This window comes from Apteryx rowi, unplaced genomic scaffold (assembly GCF_003343035.1).
Source record: "Apteryx rowi isolate R43461 unplaced genomic scaffold, aptRow1 scaffold_149, whole genome shotgun sequence".
In the NCBI taxonomy this organism is placed as follows: Eukaryota; Metazoa; Chordata; class Aves; order Apterygiformes; family Apterygidae; genus Apteryx; species Apteryx rowi.
In genome coordinates, this window is record NW_020447741.1 from 566,166 (window position 1) to 585,310 (window position 19,145).

The window sequence follows — 19,145 nt, forward strand, 5'->3', positions numbered from 1 at the left end:
AAAAGGGCAAAAAAGAAGAAAAGAAAAATGAAATGCTGGTAAAAGAAAGAAAAAGTCAGAGGGGTCATAAGTATAAGAGAGGAAGGGAAAGACCATAAGAAGGCCTTCCGATAATCGTCATGTTCTAATTAACAGTGGAAAAGTTATAGCTGACCTGAAAAAATCATATAAGAATTTCTGACCCAAAATTGAAGTGGCAGGTCCTACAACCAGAAGCCTGATTTTGCACATTTGTCTCCAAAGGGAAAACCAAAAATAACATACATTATGAGACAGACAAAGAAAAAGCATACTCCTACAAATTTTCCAAGATCTAAGAGACAACAGGGTCATTCTGACATACAACTACCTTAAGAAGAAAATAGTGAAGATGCTACCAGACAGAGGCAAGTTTTTTTTTTCTGTGGTTTGGTTTTTTTTTTCCCCCCCCACTTTAAACAGCCATTATGCCGAAAAATACTGAGGACGAAAGCAAGGAAGTTTAAGACTACTCTTTCTATGTAGACTAAATCTAGTCTGTTTTGTTGTAGAACAAGTCAAGCTTTCCAGTACTAGGAGTTCAAAAATTTTCAATAACACATTAGAAACTGTAGCCTTCTTCATCAAACATAAGGCTTGATTCCAAATAGTAATTTGAGGAGAAAAAGAAACCAAAAATCTTAACAAGTAAGATCTCTGATTTTTTGACCCCATATTATATGGAATAAATTGAAAATTAATATCTAAGAGGAAAAACTCCTGAAAAGTACTTTCAGCTTATAAATACCAGAGAGTTCCTAGTAGGTGACAGTTAAGAAGTATGACTTCACAGATCTAATAGCTGCAAGAATCCCCAATACTGAGTTKCAGTGGAAGTTTGGCCAAAAAGATGTTTCTAAACCAAAATCTAAATATCTATTCTAAAGCAGACATTTACTTCACAAGTTGATAATAGCCTGAGGGTTTTACTGAACAAACTGTGTCAAAAGGAAAAAGGCTTCTTGTATCTGGAGATACAGAAATAGACCACGTAAGTAAAACTAGTAAAACTTCAAACACTGCAAAAAAGAAATCATTATCAATTGTAATATCATGTCTCAAAACATGATGCTGGAAGCTGGAACTACATGGGAACAGCTAGCAACACTGTGTTATTTATCCTTATTTTCATCTGCTGAATCAGAGTACCATACAGCTATAAATGCATTATGGAAATTTCTGATACTATTTTTCACATAGGCAATTCCTGCCACTTGTCAAAAGGTGTTACATGACTATGAATAAGAACGAACACGATCAAGGCAATTTTGTATTCAAGATATAAGATACAGTCATGACATTGGTAGAAATGCTGAGTTCTCTGATCTACAGCACACTGTATTCACTATAACCAAACAGCAGCAGTGACAAATGTAAAGATTCTTTCTACAAAAATGGAGAAAAAATTATGATAATATCAAGCCATGCAGTCAAAGAAATGACGTGAGAAGAAATTAAGACCTAACTATAAGAAGCTAAGACATGAATTTTTTTTAAATAAACATGACAGGGTCGAGATGYGAAACAGAAAGAGATAGCCAGAAGGTATTTTTAAAAGGCAGCAAATTGTTTGAAAGACAGAAATAATGGACCATACATTCCAAAACTATGTGCATACACAAAAACAAGTAGTCCAAATGCGCTTTTCTCTTACCTGAAAGATTTCCATCTGTTTCATCTGACTGGAGACTTGCAACACTGGTAGAATCCATTCCTTGCTGCAGGTCCAAAATTTTCCTTCGTAGTTGTTCTATGTCACTGTCTTTACTATCCAGCTGCATCTGTAGCTCATTCCTGTATGTAGATTCTTCTGCTAGTTGCTGTATTTATATATGCATGCACAATTATCATGATACCAAAAATATAGGTGCAAAGTACAGTATTTTAAAATTTTCATAAAAACAAAACTCATTACTATGTTTTTTTCCAACCTATCTCTAGATACATTTGATAGCATTATTAATAGAAGTGCTCCTACCTTCCTAGAAAATAGTTAAATATCAAAGATGTAGCAATGCACTGAAGTATAAAATAGTCTGAATAATTTATTAAATTATGATTTTTTTGGAAAAGCAGATCATCTAGCAGTGAAACAAACTATATATATAATATGCTACAACATTCACTTTTTTAGTCTTCATAAAGTATCAATAACTTCTACAGTTAAGAATTTCAAAAGGGGAAACGAACGATAAATGATAACAAGCACAGTTGCACACTTGTCAAGCTCTCTGCTTCACTAAAATTCTGTGGCCTAGTACATCTTTTCCTGTGGAGAGGTTTCCACACTATGACAAAAACAAAGAATGATTTACCGCTTGCATTTCATTGAGCTCCTTTTGGTATTTCACTACCATCTGATTAAATTTGTCTTTTTCTTGATTAAGCTCTAATTGTAGCTTTCGGTTTTCCTTCTCCTTCTTCCTCAAATCTTGCATGTTAGCTTTCTTTCTGTCTATTTTAAAATCTTTCCGATTCATGATCTCAGCCAGTTTGTTGACAGCCTGTTGGGAAAGAGAAAAAGGGAACTCAGTAAGGATGTGTCGCATCCCAAGAGGGCTCTTCTGGACAACCCACTCTGCGACAGCCAATGTTCAGAATACCCTTGGGCTAAATTAAGGTGACATGACACCAAACGATCGATTGAAGAGTTTTATTTATGGCAGTAGCTAGTTAAACTTTGAACCTTATAAAGGCCTGGATGGCCCGTAACATACAAGGAAGAGAGAGAAAGAAAGAAAGACAGAAAAAGGTAAAGGAAAGATCCAGATCACCACCCTGGGTTCCAGCGAGGTCTCCAGTCTGGCATTTTTGGCTGGCAGGTGGAGGCGTCTCTGAGTTGCGCTATTTATACACTAGTCCGTCTCATATGCTAATTACCTCACATGTGCAGTCTGTTGTTCTCGAACCTTCTCTGACAGGGGGTTGGGGGGGGGGTTCCAGGGACTTTGATTCCCCCCTCCCGTCAGAGACACAGGTGCAATGCTGACTCAGACTTGTTTTGAGAGAGTTACCCAAGATAAGGAAGTTGGCCCCATAAAAGCGCCATCTTGCCTTCACAAGATCCTCCTTCTAGCTGCACCTTATCTCGGCAGCACTGTGACATTCCTTTCTTCCTCTGCCGAGTGTTTGAGACATTAACTCTTTTAGCTTCTCAGTCTCTTACAGGATGTTATATACAAGCAAGTTTTACACAAAATTCCCAAGTTCCTCTAGTTTGAGTATTAGATCAAAAAAATATATATATATATATTTGTTGTTGTTGTTGTTGTTGTTGTTAAAACAGAATGGGAAAGTTTAATTTGTATTTCAGTAAAATATCACAAGTGAGCCCAAAACTAAAAATACGTCAACACAAATACACTAAATATCCGTACCTCATAGTTTCTGAATCTATCAAACTGACATCCATTTCAAATGGAGAAAGTACAGATCAGAGAGCTGAAAAAGAACATCCCCAATTTCCAGCTTTCCCAATCACCTCCATCAATAGCTTTACAAACTTTAGATCTCCCAAAATATAACTACAGAAATGTATTCAGTAGAGCAAATCATACCTGTAACCCCTGCAAAATTTCACCAATGTAAACAGCCCTTACTCATGTTAGAGGTAATACCAAAATGCATACTACGGATCATGATTAACATAAATTCATCTCACAAGCACTAAGAGCTAGTTACACAAAAAACAATAAAATGGAAATATCTGATTTGTAAATTAATAATTCATTTATTAAACTGTATAGTTATACCTGTGTCTTCAGAGTTCTTTCAGTGTTGATGCTCTTCTCATAATGCATTCTAATATTATTGATTTCCTCTTCTTTTTTCATTTTGTATTCTGTTAAAATAATTTTCAACTTTCTAAGACATTTTATGGCAAAATAAATATTTCTAAGCTTAATCACTTCTACAATTGCACAGGGTTTTTTTTTCCATATTCCTGCTTTGTCATTTAACATGCAAAATACAGTTTGCAATGATAAAGGTTACTGCTGTAATACTACTGCAATGACAGAAAATGACCAGGAGGATATCTTAGAAAGGCACCAAAATGAAATACTAAAGACAATAGCTATATTTTTGTTTCCTAATGATGACTAAATTTGTTGTCCCCATTTCCTTGGAGTTTGCACTACCAAAAGAGTTTCTGCAGTACCAAAAATGTTTGAGTGAGTAGCCACACAGAATAAGAGTGATATGACTGGACTTGCTTTCAGTACAGATTCTCAAGTCAGGCATAAAGAGAAAACAGGCAAAAGGCTTTCTTTAAATAAGAAAYGGTTTTGTTACGTTCCCCACCCACCCCCCATGCCAGTTACTCAGCTCCACAGCTCTTTCTATCACACCTCCAGTCTCCTGATTTGTCCCCAAAGTTGCCAAAACTGTGCATTTCAATTATAAGCACTCCTCCACCGAAATTCCAGACAATCAATGAATAACTTCCAAATACCTAAAGCAACAAACTCCAGAAACTAAGAACTACTCAAAGCCGCTGGCTCACTCAGTCTTTCTGCCTGCTAGAGCTGAGGTTTTAAATGTTTTCAGCAATGAAGGTAGAACATGGAAATGGAAGCAATGAAGTAGAAAGAGTGGCAATTTGCAGGGAAGATACATTTTCAATATAAAAAAAAGCAATGACTGATGATATTTTCTATCAAACCATTTCATCCAGAATACTATGAAAGACATCCAGCAATGCGTTTTCACATTTCCCACTTCTGTTTTTCCACATAAATTTAAATTATGCTTCATAATAGATGATTTAAAACTCCAAACATGACATACCTTCCTCTTGTTTCTTTATTTTTTCACTGATCTCTGAATTTTCCTTTGTTATTAAATCAACATCTTTGGTTAACGTGTTATTAGTTTCTTCCAGCTAAATGAAAACAAATACACTTTAAAATGAGCTTGCTGTACATTCTAAAAATATTTGTAATACTATTATTTTAAATAACCTTAAATCTATAATAGCTTTTTACAAAGAAAGTCATCCTTAGATTATATGCAAGATAATACACTTATCTTTTAGAATTAAAAAAAATGGTACTTTACTTCTAAGCTGTCATTGCTTCACCAGGATGCTCAAAATACAGCTGCTCCACAAAGATTTTTTTTAAAATGATCTTTGCAGAACTGACAACACTTTCCCAAAATTCAGGAAATAACTACAAGCACAACTTAAGCAAAATTAGGTAGATTGTCAGTGACTGAGCGTGACAGTTCTCAATTAATTTTGTGTCACTTTGGAAGATGTGATACCTAGAGGCCACATCCACCGCGTCCAGAAAAAAAAGCAGTTAGATAGATGACAGAACTCCTGCATTCAGACTCTTCTTCATTCATTAGCATTATTTTCAGACCATGGAATCTACTGCTGAGTAACTATCATATATGATGAAAAACAGGTATAAATTTGCATAAAACGAAAACCAGATTTGGTTTGAGTTGAAGTGTACATACATGAATATGTACATAGGTTTGTTAAAAAGGAAAAAAAAAAACTGTAAAGGAAAGCCATTATGTTTTGAATATGTTAGCTGCCAGAAGACACAGTCAGGATCCCTTTGCTAGCTACTCTACAGATACATATTAAAACCAGACACAATTGCATCCATGAAAGTTTTGATTGAAGCCTACAGAAATGATTGCGTACAGAGCTATCGGAAAGTTTCTTAAGAAATTGTGGCATTCTGGAGAGTTTAAGCTTATAAGAGGAAACATGTACACACTACTGGTGTAACAAAGGTTACTTCCACCATTTCAACACAGAGATATAGTATATACAATACTACTAACAAAAAAACTTTGAGCAGCTTTGAGCGACACCCCCAGGATTCTTCACAGCATCTGCATAGATGATGCTAAATGGGAAAAACAGTAATGGTAAAAGAACAACGCTACATGTGGCTTGTTGTTTGAAACCTTTTGGTTGAGATATATTTATAAACATGATACCAATACTCAACAGCTATCCTATACAGGATCTTCAAAAACTGTGTTTGTTTTTTGATAGCTTACCAGGAGGGGGGAAGGGGTGGGGGTGTGAGAAGGAGGGACAGCAAGACTTTCAAGTTTTTTTTTTCTTATTAAGATTAAATGATTTTGCAATAAGACTATCTAATACACAGCTACACAAATTTACAAATATTTTAAAAAGCTATTGGGCAATGACAAGAAATAACTGGAAAGAGCTGATTAACTGAATTACAAACACTGGTTTGACTTTCAGTCTGGCCTCAGCTCTGATTCTCATCAAGTCTGTATTTCTTTAGGAGTTCAAATGATGGGATTGAAATGTTTAAGCACTCAACTGAGTCCACAACTCAGATACTTGAATAGTCATCACTTATGTCCACAAGAAGACTTTACAAATTAGAAAAAAAGACAAGTTTCTGTTTCCAGCTGGAGGATATCTATAGATACTAATTATAGCAGAATAACTTACCCTTCTTATGATGCTCTCCTTATCAGTCATTTCTTGTCTATGTCTTGATGCTGCTTTTTTGCTTTCCTGACTCAGTTCAAAATACTGTTCTTCAAGGAGTGCACGTGCCAACTGTTCCGACTCAGCTTTGGTTTCAGCTAGATCCAACTGGGTAGTGAGTGTTTCTCTGTTAAAAGGATATTCAGATTTTATGTTTTCCTATACAAACATTTAAAATTTTCATGGAGAATGAACAAACCCAGATTACATCATTCAGTGAATTATCATTATCTTCGTTTCCTATGAAAACAAGATTTACAAGACTACACTCCGTACATTTATGTACATACGCTAAGAGAAAAGCCTCCCAATAACCTTCCGGCACACAGCCCATCTTCTACCATATTTGACAGAAGAGTAGAGATCCCAAAGATATTGTATGTTTGAATATTTTGTGAAACAGGTAGAGGCCAGAGACTTTACTAATGCACTCACTGGTGCAAAATCAGCCGTCAGTAGATATCAGAGAATCTGCATGTGAAATCACTGACATAAATGACCTAATCATGAAAAATTCTAGTTTGTTTCTAATGAGACCCCAGAGAATCCTCTCCTCATTCAAGGTTTCCCTTCCCCCAAACATTCTCTAGGGCATAATTAAGCATAAACTGTAGGTGAAGCTCTTCCCAGTGAAAGTCTGTACAACAGCACGCTCTGTTATGATCTTCTGAGGTCTACGAAGCACAAGCTACAGCAGCAAGCTTACTGTAATTCAATTAAAATTTCAATCAACCATGAAACACTAACCCTTAGGAAACCAGGTGTCATAAATCCTCCTGCCTTTGAGGAATAAAAAAATAAAAGAAAATAGTATGCAGTGTGGGCCATCAAAATATACTAAATCCTATCGCTACCTGCTACTTCTTCACATATGATTAATGCTCATGAAGATGTGTGCTCCAGACTATTTGGGCAATGATGGAAATTTCATAGAGCTTCTGAAACCATGCAGCGGTTCTACGTCTGCACAATCTTTTGCAGAAAGGCAGCTGCAAATTCTGTCTACAGTCTGAGAGGGAGGGGGCATTAACTTAGGTGCAGTTAAGATAATTATACAACTACTAATCAGTTCAGCATACACGCCAAGCTTTCTTGCACTTGCTTGGAGTACAGGCAGAGCTCATTTATATTTGTCTGCAAAGAAATCCATATAAAGCAGGGCAGTCAACATAGCATAGTCAGATGTACCCAGCAACATGTGACACAGCCCACAGCATGGGAAGGAAAGTAGAAACGGCAATACATGACAGCAGTCCTTCCTGCACCACAAAATAAAAACATGCCTTAACCATGCAATGAAATACATATTACCATGGAATACACTGATTTGATATGATTGTAATAAATATAGGCCTTTACTATAAACAGGTAATTGCCAAAGCCTACTCAGAGTGTGCTACAGTTCACATATTTGTATGTAGGTGACAAGATGTTTATAATGAACACAAAGTTGTGGTAAACAGGGAGGGAATAAAAGGAATCTCTTAAAAATAAGTGAGAGTGGGAAAAGAAGAGAGGAAAAAAAGCAACTGGACTGAAGGAAGTCTCTCCTTCCTTTCCCCATCTTTTAAGCTCGATACCCACTACTCCTGCCAGCACTGAGTGAACAGGTATTTTCTGCTTACATCATACTTATGAGCATAACACCTTGTCCTTCTCCCTTTCTCACCCCACCAAAAAGTACGATGTATTCTGTGCATAATTTTCTCCCTTGAGATCGCTGTGCAATACTGATGCATTTTTGTGTAACAAGAGACCTATGTTTTAGAAAAGGGAAATTTAATTCTGTGTCATTCATAATGCTAAAGTCACCTTCTTCAGAACAAAAATATATTAAATAAATTGTATTAGTAAATTTTAAAAACAAGCTTAAACAACATCCTTCCTTATTTGTTAACTTTGAAAATAATATGTCACTCACAACAAAGTGTTGGATTAACATAATAGGTTTGGTTGTAATTAAGATTATAATAAAATTAGATTTTTTAAATTATGTTTCTTTTCCTCAAATTATTTTATTGGGTCTAAAAATATATGTAATAATTATCAAGATAATATAATCAAATAAAGTTGTTTTACAATCAAAATGACAACTGCCACCAACTGGAATAGTTTTTCAAAATTTTACAACCTGCTAAATTCTCAGAATTCATCATTCCTCTTTCAAACATTACAAATCTAGTCCAAGCAAATATGAATAACTATATTTGGTTCTATAAGTCAGGACAGGTAACATTCTAACTATTTGCCATCTTACAAAGCGTTACGGAATACTTCTGAGACCTGTCTTTTTCTGAAAGATTTAAAAAAAATTTTAAATTTCAAAGAATTTTTTTTTTTTAATTTTTAAAGCCAATTCAAAATCTTCATGAGTGAGACCACACAATGTGGTCACACATATTTCTACTTGAAAAATAAAGTGGGCACACCTTTCATTTTGCAATTCCTGCATTTTTCTTTGAGTTTCTTTATTTTTTTCATCAATTTCTTCTTTCAGTTCCTTAACCTGAGTTTTGTAAAGTGTCTGTAAGAGAAAGCATAAAAATCATTATTAAAAATCCATACTAAAATTCTCCATGATTTTGGTTCTGGTCGGTTTGAACATGTCAAACTAACATACGTCAGTACTGCCTTCAATGGAATTGCCTCCTTCCTGCCTGTCCTAGATGCTCCTTTCCAGTCTCCCTCATGTAGGGAACTGATGTAACCAGGTTAGATTTCAATTCTCTAGTCTGGTTCTCTACACAGTTGTACAAACACACCTGCTGACAAAAGGAAAGGAAGACACTGGGGCACAACTGGGCAGGTCTCTTGGACACAAGAGGACAAACCTGCATTCTCCTGAGGCATCACTGTTGCAAAATGTTAGTCAGGCTAAAGCCTAATACTGACCCATGCTTCCATCTACTGTATTCTGTTTGTATCCATACATCTTTTCTCTAGACTGCAAGTTTTTTGGGTAGGGATTGACTTTGTCTTAGTAATTGATTCAACAGAGGTCTGATCTATATGAATGATTTGTGTTTCTAATCACTATAATAATATTGTTATTAACAATATTGGTAATTCAATAAATTAAAACTTAATCTTCCATGCTGAAGTACTTTTGCTAAATATTCAGGGTAGATTATGAATGTGTCTTGTTTAAATCACACTCTTGTGAAAACATAGAAAATTCAGGATGAAACATGATATTCTGGATCTTATTAGCAGTTTGTTTATGAGATATGCACAAAAATCTGTAATGCATATGATAAAATTACAGTGACATGGAGTATAATAAAAAAAATAATTTTTTTATTGCATCTCCAAGGAGGAGCTGAAATAAAAAACATACTTCCCAAACTGAAATGTCTACAATCTATGCATATTCACAAATGTATTTAAAGTTCAGGCATTACAGAGCATCTTAGGCTATTGTTTCTATTCACAGAAACACAACAGATCAAACTAAATCCATGGAATACACATTTCCTCTACATGGGATACAGAATAAGGCTCCTCTGTGGTCTTCAGGGACTTGGGTACAGAGAAAGTATCTTTCTAGAAGGAGGCAGAATGCTGCTGAATGTACAGTTCTTAAATATACTTACTGCAGATCAATAGTATGGAATATACTGCAGAAAAATTTCAAACTCTCTCTCTAAAGTTTGCAATTATGTCAGAAAAATGCCTCTTTACAACCTTGAGATAGAAATTACTCTGTTGAATAATTCAAATAATTGAGTTATTCATCATAATATAATACATAAGACTTTGACAATCAAACAACTAAAAGGCAATATACCAGATAGACTGTCTGTAACAACGTACTAATGTTCTCTAATTTTTTGTTCCTTGTTTCTGTTAGAAGGATTTTGTGAGTTGCTGATTTATGCCAAGTTACTGTTATTTACATTTTTCAAATGCAAATATGTCAAAACATTCACTGTTCAATGATACCATGTCAAACTGTAACAGCTGCTGCATAATTCTTTGTGAGTCTTACCGAAAAATACTGCTCAGCTTCAAGCTGATCCTGAAGCTCACGCATCTGACCTTCATTTCCCCTGTACTGTCTTCAAAGGAATAAAAAAGAAAAACATGTAAAAAGTCACCTATTAGCAAATGACAAGGACAAGCTGTTTCCATCCAGAACATATCAACATCCTATCAACATTTTTTATTTGCACACATCCTATTTCATGAAGACTAAGAATTTACTTTCTTCTAAAATTCTGTCTGAATTTATTGGCCTTTCTAGTATGAAAGGTAGAAGAAAAGCAGCACTCTAAAAGAAGAAGTGTTGAGACCTATTTTCAGCTGAAGGAAGGTGCGATAGAAGCCCAAATAATGAACAATGCTGTCTTCAGTTAAGAAAAAGGACCAGGTAGTTAAAGAAAAAAAAAAAAAAGTTATCAACATCCATGAAGTTCAGTAACACTACAAGTCCCAAATGATTTAATAAGTAGATCACAACTGATCCATAAAAGAAGTCAAACCTCAGATTAAGTGGTGTATATGCCTTGACACAGAATCATGAGCTAAGAAATGTTCCATATGGTAGCTCATAGCAAAAATATTCCAACATTGAAGGCTGCATATAGAAATCATAATATGCCGCTAAAAATATACTTTTATTTTAGGAAAAAATGCCTCTGCACCAGAGAACTTTTTTGTGAAGAATAGCAACAGACAAAAAATTACATGCATAATTAAGTAACTTTTTCTATTTTACTTCAGATTTTTACTTACTTCGCAAGTTGAGCCAACTCAAATTCCAGTAATCTCTTTGCTTCCAACAATGTGTTGATTTCCTGTTTCAGCTGCTTCTCAGAACCCTTCAAGTTATCTGCTACAAAAGCTTGCGCCTTTAATTCATTCTGTGCCATTATTCGCTTACTGGTCTCTTGCTCTAGTTGAAGGGACAGATTTTTTACCTAATTGAAAAATGATTTCAGTTTAGGAAAGTTTGCTGAATAACCTGTGGTGTGTGGTTGGAAGTGCTTCATATATGGATTATTTTATATCAAACATTAGTGTCTAAATGTTACACATTGTGCAATACATAAAAACATTCCTAAATCTTCAAATACTTCAGTATAATAATCTCATCAAAAGATGCTGCCCTTAACAGAATGTACTGAGATGATGGTGCATGATGACAAAGCTTCCCTGTATTTAGTCTCTTATTTCAAAGTCCCAACCTTATTTTACCTATCTTATYTTCCCAGAATCACAGAACAGTTGGGGTTGGTAGGGACCTCTAGAGATCATCTGATCCATCGCTCTTGCTCAAGCAGGGTCAGCTTCAGCTGGTTGCCCAGGACTATGTCCAGTCGTGTTTTGAATATCTCCAAGGAAGGAGTCTCCACAACCTCTCTGGCCAAACCACCCTCACACCTGTGATGGTGTGCTCCTTCCCTCCCCAAATGTGCTCTCTCCCCCTCAACCTGGCCTCCCTGTAAACAGCACGTAGGCAGGGGCTAATTGAGCATGCGCCAACTAAGACCCGTCTAGCATGCAAATATGACTGTGAGTCAATCATCTCCCCCCCCATAAATAGGGGGCAGCCCAGAGCCCATTGAGCAATTCTGCACGGCAGTGGGCTGCACTGAAGAACCTCCCCTTGAGCAGGGATGCCTCTCGGGATTACTCCTCGAGGTTGAGAGATTCCTCACCCACGACAGATCCTCAGTAAGTGATTAATAGCATGCTGAAACTTTGCTAAGTTATATCTCTGATTGTGCACATAATGCCTTAGACATAAACTGTTGACTAAGTCTGGGACTAGGATCGGATCCAGACACACCCAGCCTCCTCTGAGGAGGAGTTTGGAAAGCAAGGGGGYCCAGTCCGAACCTCGTGACTCAATGGGAGGGTCCCCTTCACACACACTCCTTTAGACATGAACCATTGACCAAGTCTGGGACTAAGACTGGATCCAGCAACACCTAGGCTCCTCTCAGAAGGAGTTTAGAAAGCAAGGGGGTCCTTTTTGAACCTCGTGACTCAACGAGAGGGTCTCCATTGTGTGTGCCTCTGACCCTATCCTCCATGCAATAAATAACTGAGTGAACCTTGCCAATTGAACCTCGTTAAATCATTCTTATTTATGACAGAACTTTGTTAAGTCGCTGTCTTATTGCAATAAACATAGTGGTGCTTCCCTCTTATGAGTGAAGTGCATCAATCCTCTGCGACAACACCCCTCACACATAAACACACCCAGTGTTTACGTTCAAGTGGAATTTGTTGTGATTTTGTGCCCACTGCTTCTCGTCCTGTCACTGGGCGCCACTGAGAAGAATACAGCCCTGTCCTCTTTACACCCTCTCATCAGATATTTATAAACATTGATAAGATTCCCCATTGAGCCTTCTCTTCTCCAGGCTAAACAGTCCCAGCTCTCTTAGCCTCTCCCTGTACGAGAAATGCTCCAAGCCCATAATCATCTCTGTGGGCCTTCACTGGACTTGCTCCAGTAAATCCACGCCTTTCTTGTACTGGGGAGCCCAGCACTGGACACAGCATTGCAGATGTGGTGTCACCAGTGCTGAGTAGAGGGGACGGGTCACCTTCCTTGACCTGCTGGCAACGCTCTTCTTAATGCAGCCCAGGATACAGTTGGCCTTCTTTGCCTCGTGGGTGCATTGGTAGCCCATGTTCAACTTGTTGCCCACTAGAATTCCAAGGGCCTTCTCTGCAAAGCTGCTCTCAAGCAGGTCAGCTCCTAGCATGTACTGGTGCATGGGGTTATTCCTTTCCAGGTGCAGGACTTTGCATTTCCCTTTGCTGAACTTCATGAGRTTTCTGTCAGCCCAATTCTCCAGCCTGTCAAGGTCCCTCCGAATGGTAGCACAACCCTCTGGTGTATCAACTACTCCTCCCAGTTTCGTATCATCTGAAAACTTGCTGAGGGTGCATTCAGTCTCATCATCCAGGTCATTAAGATGTTAAACAGTATTGGCCCCATTATTGACCCCTGGGGGACACTATTAGTGGCCGACCTCCAGCTGGACGTCGTGCTGCTGATCACAACCTTCTGAGCCCGGCAGTTCAGCCAGTTTTCAATTCACCTCACTCGCTCCTTATCTAGCCCATATTCCATCAGCTTATCTACAAGAATATTGTGGGAGACAGTGTCAAAAACCTTACTAAAGTCAGAGTAAACAATATCCACTGCTCTCTCCTTACTCACCAAGCCAGTCTTCTCATCACAGAAGGCTATCAGGTTGGTTAAACACTATTTCCCCTTTGTAAATCCACACTGACTACTCCTGATCACATTCCTGTCTTTCATGTGGCTAGATATACTATCCAGGATTAGTTGCTCCATTACCTTCCCAGGAATTAAGGGGAGGCTGACTGGCCTGTAGTTCACCAGATTCTCCTTGCTCTTGTTAGACAGGGGTGACATTTGCTCTCTCCCAGTCCTCAGGAACCTCTACCAACTGCCATGACCTTTCAAAGATAATCAAGAGTGGCTTCACAGTAACATTGGCCAGCTCCCTCAGCACACATGGGTGCATCCCATCAGAGCCCACAGACTTGTGTGTGTCCAGTTGGTTTAAGTGTTCCCTGACTTGAACCTTCTCCACCAAGGGTAAGTCTTCATTGCTCCAGACCATCCCTCTAGTCTCAGGGGCTTGGGATGCCTGAAAGCCAGTCTTACTAGTAAGGACTGAGGCAAAGAAGGCATTCAGCACCTCTGCCTTTTCTGTGTCCTTTGTCACCAGGGCCCCTGTCCCATTTAGTAGCTGGCCCACATTTTCCCTAGTCTTCTTTTCACTGCTTATGTACTTAGAGAAGCTTTTCTTGTTGTCTTTCATGGGTCTTGCCATTATCAACTTCAGGTGCACTTTAGCCCTCCTAACCCCACCCTGCATAACCCCATAACTGTATGCTTATATGGTATCTCTATATTTCTCATGGGTCACCTGCCCTGCTTCTACCTCTTGTATGCTTCCTTTTTATCTTCGACTTGAGTCAGAAGCTACTTGTTCATACAGGCAGGTCTCCTGCTGCCTTTGCTTGATTTCCTGCTTGTTGGGATGGACCATTTTTGAGCCTAGAGGAGATGATCCTTGCATATCAGCCAGCTCTCTTGACCCCTCTCTTCCCTTAAGGCCGTACCCCATGGGATTCTTCCAGGACCCTGAATAGGCCAAAGTCTGCTCTCCCGAAGTCCAGGATTGTGATCCTGCTTTTTGCCCTGCTTCCTCCTTGCAGGATCATGAACTCCACCATCTTGTGCTCGCTTGAGCCAAGGCTGTCCCCAACTTTTAAATATCTAACCAGCACTTCCTTGTCTGTAAGTATGACATCAAACAAAGAGCCTCTCCACACTGACTCCTTGATCACCAGTACTAGGAAACAGTCATCAGTGCTCTCCAGAAACTTCTTGGATTGCTTGTGCTCTGCTGGGTTGTCCTTCCAGCAGATATTGGGGTGGTTAAAGTTTCCCACAAGGACCAGGGCCTGTGAACATGAAGCTTTTTCCAATTCTGTGAAGAAGGCCTTGTCTATTACTTCTTCCTGATCAGACAGTTTATAGCAGACAGCCACTACAATGTCACCCATGTTGGGCCGCCCACTAATCCTGACCCATTAGCTCTCAGCTGGCCCCTCACCCATCCCCTGGCAGAGTTCCATGCATTCCAGTTGCTCTTTCACATAAAGGGCAACTCTCCCTCCTCACCTTCCTGGCCTGTCCTTTCCAAAGAACCTGTATGCAGCCATCGCAGCACTCCAGTCCTGTGAGCTATCCTACCACGTCTCCATGATCCCAATGAGATTGTAGTCCTGTAACTGAATGCAGACTTCTCATTCCTCCTGTTTGGTTCCCATGCTGTATGCATTACTGTACAGGCACTTCGGAGAGGCACCCCAGCATGCTGACTTCTCTAGGGCATAAGAACTAATCCATCAATGTTATCCCATAGACACTTCCTTATTTACAGGCATATGCTTTGGGCAATTCCACTTTAGCACCATTTTGTTGATTAAGAGCTCCCTTCTGTTTACATCACCCCAAACCCTTTGGTTGCCAACCCTGTCCACTACTTCCTTCCTTGACTGTTGGTTATTCTCTCCCTTCCCTGTCATTCCTAGTTTAAAGTCCTTCTTATCAGGTTAGCCAGCCTGTTGGCAAAGATGCTTTTGCCCTACTTTGTCAGGTGGATCCCATCTCTCCCAAGCAGCTTCTGGTCTTTGAAGAGGGTCCCATGATCACAGAAACCAAAACCCTGTCACCAACACCAGCTGCCCAACCAACTGGTTGACCCACAGGATCCATTTGATCCTCCTTAGGCCCTTCCTCCTCACCAGCAGGATCAAGGGAAACACCACCTGATCCCCCATGCACTTGACTATTATCCCCAGAGCCATGGAGTCATGCTTGATACTTTCCAGGTCTCCCTGGCAGTATCGCTGGCGCCCACATGGAAGAGCAGCAGGAGGTAATAGTCCAAGGGCCATACAAGCCTCAGCGGCCTCTCCACAACATCCTGTATGCAAGTCCCTGGCAAGCAGCAAGACTCCCTAGATGGCAGGTTAGTTTGGCAGATGGGAGCCTCCATTCCCCGCAGTAGGGAGCCTCCTACCAACACAGGCTGCTTCCCCATGGTGCTCCTGCGTGCTTGAGGCCACAGCTGTTGGGGAACATACCCTGTGGCCCGTTACCACCATAGCTGAAGATGCATTTGCTGGTCTGAGAAGTGTTAACAGGCCCTTCTTTGCACCCTTCTCCATGAACTGCTGTTGGCTGCCTCCATTAACTGTGCTCTTACAGGCAACAGCAGAAGAAATCTAAGTTGCCTGCTGGAAGGTCATGAAAAACTCTATGGATTTCAGATCTTAAAAAATTCTTACCCTAGAAAACACTGCAGCCTACCAGCTATATAAAAACTGATTTACAGAAGTTATGACTCATAAGAAAGGTGTTACCACTTTCCTTCCAAGTGTTGCATAAAAGAAGTGGGGATGAAACTCTTAGTATTGATATCTAGTTTTCACACACAATAATCAAATTGCTTTTCTTTGAACAAATGCTCTTCTGGAGAATGCAAATTCAGAACTGCAAACCATCCAAACCAATCACACTATTCAGTCAAATTCACAAGCAAGTTTTTCCTTTAAAAAAAAAGGAAAATGAAACACAAAAAAATGGATTAATGTGTATTAAATTAAGAGCTGAAATATCTAAGGCATCCAAAAGCTAAGTAACAAATGGAAATTACCTTACACCATTTAGGCCAACTACTGTCTTCAGTTATACTGAGAAGTATATAATACACAGATTTCAATGTATGTGAATTTAACTTTCTAATTTTCAATGCAACTATCATTTCTTATTTTCTTTATACAGAAAATTGTCAATGATGAACATTTTGCTTACTTCATCTTCCAGTCTCTCCTTCTGCTCAAGAAGGTGTTCCAGTTTCTGCTGAGATTGCTTCAGGTCAAAGTCCAGCATGGAACACTGTTTTTCAGCCTGAACTATTTGATTTTCTGCCTTTTCTCTTGCTGCCCTTTCTTCCTTTACTTTTTTTTCCATTTCTAAATAAGAATTACAAAAAAAAAAGAAAGAAAATGAAGCATCTACAAGAATGTCTTCCTAAACACAGTCTTAAATACCCTAATACTTTCCAGACACTTTTGTTCAGCTATTTAGGTTTTTCTACTGCCAGATGAATTGATTACTAAGCAAAAACTTTCTGGTATTGTTGCAACAAGCACTTAAACAGAACTATTAATTCCAATCTGAATTCAAAATACTGAAATACTATCATGACAACTGAAAGATAAATAGTGGAAAAAAGATACACATTCCTGAAATAATCATTATGAAGTATTATAGGCAAAGCCTGATTTCCATGAATGGATAATAGAGGGAAAGAAAAGAAGTGCAACAATTCACATTAGCTTTGTGAAAAACTACAAACTAACTACATGTGCAAGTACCGATGACCTCCACAAAGAAAACTCAGTTTATTCAACTGAGATATCACGAAACATCTTTGATTCATGGGTATCTATCTACAGAAGAAATTTCACTGCTTCAGATAATCACTGTCGTGCCCCCTCAGGTTCTCTACTGATTTCAGACTACTCTATATGTACAGTGCCTAACACCACCACTATTTTTAATGCAGTTACACAGGAAGGAACATGATCCAAGACATCTGTCTTGGTAACACACACTTTCAATTCTATTTAGCATTCACCAGAGCTTAAAAGATTCAATAGAATTTTAGAAACCAAGACAGGTTTAGTTATTGCAATTGCAATAACTATTCAAAATGTTAGGAAACAATGTGATTTTTTATTGTGTATATCATGTTACTTAGTGAAAATCATTAAAAATGTAACTTTCATTATGTTTTATAATTTTGATGTGCATTTTCTTTATGTTAGGGATTAAAATGTTGTATAAGAGTCGTACATTAAAAGAATACATTTTAAGATAATATAATAATTAATAAACATTAACTATGTATTTATATCAGAATCTGAAACTTTCAAGAAACACTCACCACACATGGCAACTGATTTTGCCTCCTCTATTGATTGATGTTTGTCAGTTAACCGAGCTTTAGTCACTTTGTGTTCATTTATCTCCTGTTCTAACCGGTCTTGTAATGATTTGAGTTTGTAGTTCAAATCTATCTCTAAATTATTCTTTTCCTAAGAATAAGAAAAAATATTACAAGTTTTCAATAGTATTTCTAAAATACCTGAAGGAACTGCATTTCCTTTTCTTTCCTTTTTTAGTGTTCATTTTTTGTTATGAAGAAATTATCAATGTTATTTTCAATGTTTAGAAATAAAGGTAACACATAAAACCTGCATTCAAAGTTCAGGAGAAAATTTCATTAATTTTATTCGCTAGTCTATAAATACATATGAAAACAGAAACTTCTCGTTCTGAATAAACTGCAGGATGTGCTATTATATAAAGACCATTTCTGTAGTTTTTCCTCATCAGTGGTCACCTACATTGGAAATGTCAACTATGCCATGGACAGCACCAGAGCACAGAGGAAAGGAACAGAACACTGAAGCTTTAGCAGAAAGGATTTTTATCTCATTTTTATTCCTGTTACCTGCACGCAATTCAGTTACTTCATTGTTGGGAGTCCCAACCATCAATAGCAACTCATGAAGCAAGCACAGTATGAGTTTTGATGGACAGGGACTTGCCTTTGGATCACTGCTTTGCATTACTCCAAATGAGAAAGACACTGCTTGCATCTTTCTTCATGAGAAAACACATCTCTCTGGTTCATTTTGGATGGACCAAACAGCACAGCAAAGCTTTACCTGACCTCAAAACGTAAGATTAACTATGTAGCTTGTTTGGAAAAATGGTGAAGGATTTCCTTCTATGCTTCTTTGCTTGTTTCTCTGTCTTGGTGAGATCAGAGATGTTAGGGGAACATGCTTCTGTCATTCTTCAGGAAAGAAGGAACAAAATTCAAATGGCTCAGCTCAAAAGTTGATCAAAAGTTTTGGCACTGACTCAACCAAATTAAAATCCAGTAAGACCAGAAATTTAAATTTCAGGCTTTAAAAAAAAGTAGATTCAAAGATTCTTAGCAGGCAAGTCTCTGTAGTGGCAGTTAGGCAAGCAGAACAAAAATAACTGGCTACTGGC

The 19,145-nt window shown here is 38.2% G+C and overlaps 1 protein-coding gene across 3 annotated transcripts in view; it reads right to left on the reverse strand.

The window, feature by feature from the left end:
* Positions 1-19,145, reverse strand: part of ROCK1 (Rho associated coiled-coil containing protein kinase 1) — a 91,900-nt gene that overhangs the window by 16,228 nt on the left and 56,527 nt on the right. For 2 of the 3 annotated variants that reach the window (XM_026058600.1, XM_026058601.1), the window contains 10 exons: positions 18,025-18,175; positions 16,887-17,047; positions 11,243-11,427; positions 10,497-10,566; positions 8,938-9,032; positions 6,470-6,635; positions 4,807-4,900; positions 3,771-3,859; positions 2,334-2,522; positions 1,673-1,838 (listed from right to left, as the gene is read on the reverse strand). In XM_026058600.1, the coding sequence (XP_025914385.1) occupies positions 1,673-1,838; positions 2,334-2,522; positions 3,771-3,859; positions 4,807-4,900; positions 6,470-6,635; positions 8,938-9,032; positions 10,497-10,566; positions 11,243-11,427; positions 16,887-17,047; positions 18,025-18,175 (1,366 nt within the window). Of the gene's footprint in view, positions 1-1,672; positions 1,839-2,333; positions 2,523-3,770; positions 3,860-4,806; positions 4,901-6,469; positions 6,636-8,937; positions 9,033-10,496; positions 10,567-11,242; positions 11,428-16,886; positions 17,048-18,024; positions 18,176-19,145 lie in introns of those variants that run through there. The other variant, XM_026058602.1, reaches the window with a different exon arrangement.